We start from the raw sequence: 3,319 nt of genomic DNA, 5'->3' as shown, positions 1-3,319 counted from the left end.
CTATATGATTCATACATTTATAAATGTCATAGTTTATAAACTAAATATTTAACTTACAAATTAAATATTTAGTTAACAAGCTAACTAGCTAGCTAAATATTTAAGTAGCAAATGATTTAATAATTTCAGTGTAAACGTGTCTCCATATCTTCTGTGTGAGCAGCACGTGGAGCTGGACTCAGATAAAACTGGAGGTCACAGATTAGTTTATGATAAGAACAAAGTTCTGCTGCAGGCCTGAGTTCACTTTGTGTTTCTGGTCCTTGAATCGTTCTCAGGATAATCCACGGGTCAAAACCAGCAGATTAGGAAACAAGATTAAAAAAAAGGTTCTAATTTTAGAAATCAGACCCATGAGAAACAGAACAAACTCCAGGTTTGAGAGACGCTCCCAGTTTCATTTTCACTGAGCTCAAACTGAACCATCGAAGCTGTTTTCAGATCTTTGTTTCAGCTGAGCTTTTGTCTTATGGACTCTTTTTTTTTAAATCAAATGTTTTATAAAAATAAAAACCTGGAGCACCTAAAAAACCTTTTCCAGATTTCGCCACGTTACAAGCACAAACTTTAAAGTTTAACGTAACGTGACACTCAGCTGAGGAAGAAAACGATTCAGGGTTTTTGATTTAACTGTTTTTTCTTTACAATTAAAACGTGAGAAGTGAGTGGTGCCGAGTCAGAACCATGTCACTGTACGTCTTTAGGGTTGGTCTCTCTTTGCACATCTACACACTCAAAACAATAAAAAACTCAACAACAGCATCAGTACTCTGCAGTTAAAATAACTCAGTGCACATCTAAAAACTGACGTTTTTGTTCTTTCTTTAAACAAAAAGGGTCAGTCTGCAGTCAGAGGGAAACCTTTAAAGGACAAGAGGACTTTCTTGTAGATATCAGCAGAAAAATCTTCTGCAGGACTCCAGCCTGGCTTCAGAGACCATCTGAAACATCTGACAAACACTGCTGGATTTCTACAGAAGCATTAAATTTATCGTCAGATAATCAGGATGATGTCATCATCCTGCGACAAACAATGGCCGCTGCTAACAATGTTTAAAATCCAAATTCAAAATGTGTTCATAAGAATACGGGTCCCTGAGGTCCAGCAGCCAGAACTGCAGGTTTGATGTCTTGCAAGGAAGCTTTAGCTGCATCGGAGCTAGCGGTTGCTATTGTCTCGGGATGATGACATCACAACTTGAGCCGAGCACCAACAGCAAAGGCTGCGTTCCATTCCAAAATGCTTGAACGTGAATTTCAACATTTAAGGTTTAACTTTTACATTTAGACTGAAACATTTAGATTTAGGAATTTAAAATTTAAATATGTTTAACATTTAAATTTAACATTTAGTAAAAACTAAATGTAAGAACAGTGAGCTAAATGAAAAAATATGTTGGTGAGATTTTCTAACGTTTGATTTTACACTTGGCTCTGACAGAAAACCTGAGGTTTTGCACCAAATTTGCATCCTCGGAGTGAAACCAAACTGTTGTTCAAGGAGCTGAAGCTCACTTCATGGCTGATCTTTAAACCTCTGCAGCTCAGAACACAGGTCCAGCACCAGAACACTCTCCTCATCAGGAATCTTTTTAGTCTCATGGTACCTCCTCCAGAAAACACAGAAGAAACATAAAAACCTGCTGCTCACAGAACAGGAAGTTCTGATCCGATTTATGGTTTTGACCCAACGACTGCTGGTCTGAGGCTTGCTTTTTACTCTGCCTTTCTACCTAACGTGCTGCTTCAAGTGGCTCAGATGTTCAGGAGGATTTAAAGTCACAACGACAGAAAAAGCAAACAGGAAAAAGGTTTGAACCTGGAATGACTTTTCAAAATAAAAGTCCTCCTCCATCAGAATTCTTATTTTTCATGGTTGTAGAGGAAAGATGCAGATTGTTGGAGCTGGAAGGGCTCATTTGTTGAAAATCTTTATTAATAACATCAGCAACACATTCAAACGTCCATAAAAATGTTCATCCATGTGTTCAAGTAGAGTCTTCATCAGTGACGAAGGGGCGGGGCTTCTGTGACCTAACTGTTGTGTTTTTTTACTGACTTCTGATCAGAAAAATGTTCAGTTTCTTTTTCTTTTACTGAAACCTGGAAGAGTGAAAAACTTGAACAGATCCTGAAAAATCTCGGTTCACAGCTGAATATTTAAATGTGATCTTTAAAAAAACATTTTAAATAACCTAAATATTTCATTAAGTTTTACTGAATTGTTTCATTTCTTCTGACGTTAATGAATTTATTTAAAAAATCATTGTTTTTTGCAAATATTTCTCTCATTTTTAGCTTGAGTTTCTGAACTTTATTTCACCTTCTGCAGCATTTTGAAAAACTCAAAGTTAAAAACTTGTTTGTTTTGACCTTTGGTACCAGGAAACCTTCCCTGAACGGACCAGGAAACATCCGCTGGATCCTAAACCCAGTTTAATAAATCCAAGCTTTCAGTTCAGGACAAACAGACCCAGTAAAGTCTGCTGGAACCTCTGGTCTGGTGTGGTCTGGACTCAGTAGTTCATGGATCGGTTCACGGGCTCCAGTCTCGCCTCAGACTTGGTCTTGGTTCTGTTGAGTTCCAGAGCCTGGACCACCTCCAGATTGATCCCGCTCGCCCGAGTCCTCCGCACTGAAACAGAGGAAACCGTCAGCAGGAAACTCAACAGGAAGTCTGAAAAATAAAAAACAGCTCAAAATGAACTCAACCTGCTGATCTTTGTTTCATTTGAGTTTAAACAATGACTTCATAAAATAAAAGGTTTGATTTTTTTAATGAACAAAACTAAATTTAAATTTGTTTTTTTGAGTAACTGTTGTTATCAGCTTCTTATGAGTTTTTTAAACTTTCCTAAAAACATCAAAATGTTTCAAACACTGAGTGCTGCTGGTTGTTGTAGCAGATCATCAACTGACATCAATGAAATAATAAAAATAATCTGTTCCCATGGATTTACACAAAGATTATAGTGTCTTAATTTTACCACAGAACATAAAATAAAAGTCTGACTCTGTCAAAGCTGACAGATTACAGATAATCCCAGCAGATTTAGGAGAATCGTTTGGATAAAATCTGAAAAATGAGTTGTTCAAAACCAAAAAGGGATTCTGAAATTTGATTAGATTACATAATCCAACCCTGATTTTAATGTGGATCAAACGTACAGTTTGTGTTCAAAACTTTTTAGTTTGTTTCGGACCTTCTTAATCCATTAATTAATTAATTAATTAATTAATTAATTAATTAGTAAGTAAGTAAGTAAGTAAGTAAGTAAGTAAGTAAGATTTAGGAGAATCGTTTGGATAAAATCTGAAA

General features: G+C 36.2%; 1 protein-coding gene across 1 annotated transcript in view; it reads right to left on the bottom strand.

The window, feature by feature from the left end:
- Nucleotides 1-1,915: 1,915 nt before the first annotated feature.
- Nucleotides 1,916-3,319, bottom strand: part of LOC106536541 (FH1/FH2 domain-containing protein 3) — a 10,461-nt gene continuing 9,057 nt past the window's right edge. The window contains exon 10 of the mRNA XM_014033842.1: nucleotides 1,916-2,635. Within this exon, the coding sequence (XP_013889296.1) occupies nucleotides 2,517-2,635 (119 nt within the window). The 3' untranslated portion in view covers nucleotides 1,916-2,516. The remainder of the gene's footprint in view (nucleotides 2,636-3,319) is intronic.

Source organism: Austrofundulus limnaeus, unplaced genomic scaffold (assembly GCF_001266775.1).
Source record: "Austrofundulus limnaeus strain Quisiro unplaced genomic scaffold, Austrofundulus_limnaeus-1.0 Scaffold1866, whole genome shotgun sequence".
NCBI lineage: Eukaryota > Metazoa > Chordata > Actinopteri > Cyprinodontiformes > Rivulidae > Austrofundulus > Austrofundulus limnaeus.
This window is presented reverse-complemented; position numbering and strand designations above follow the sequence as displayed.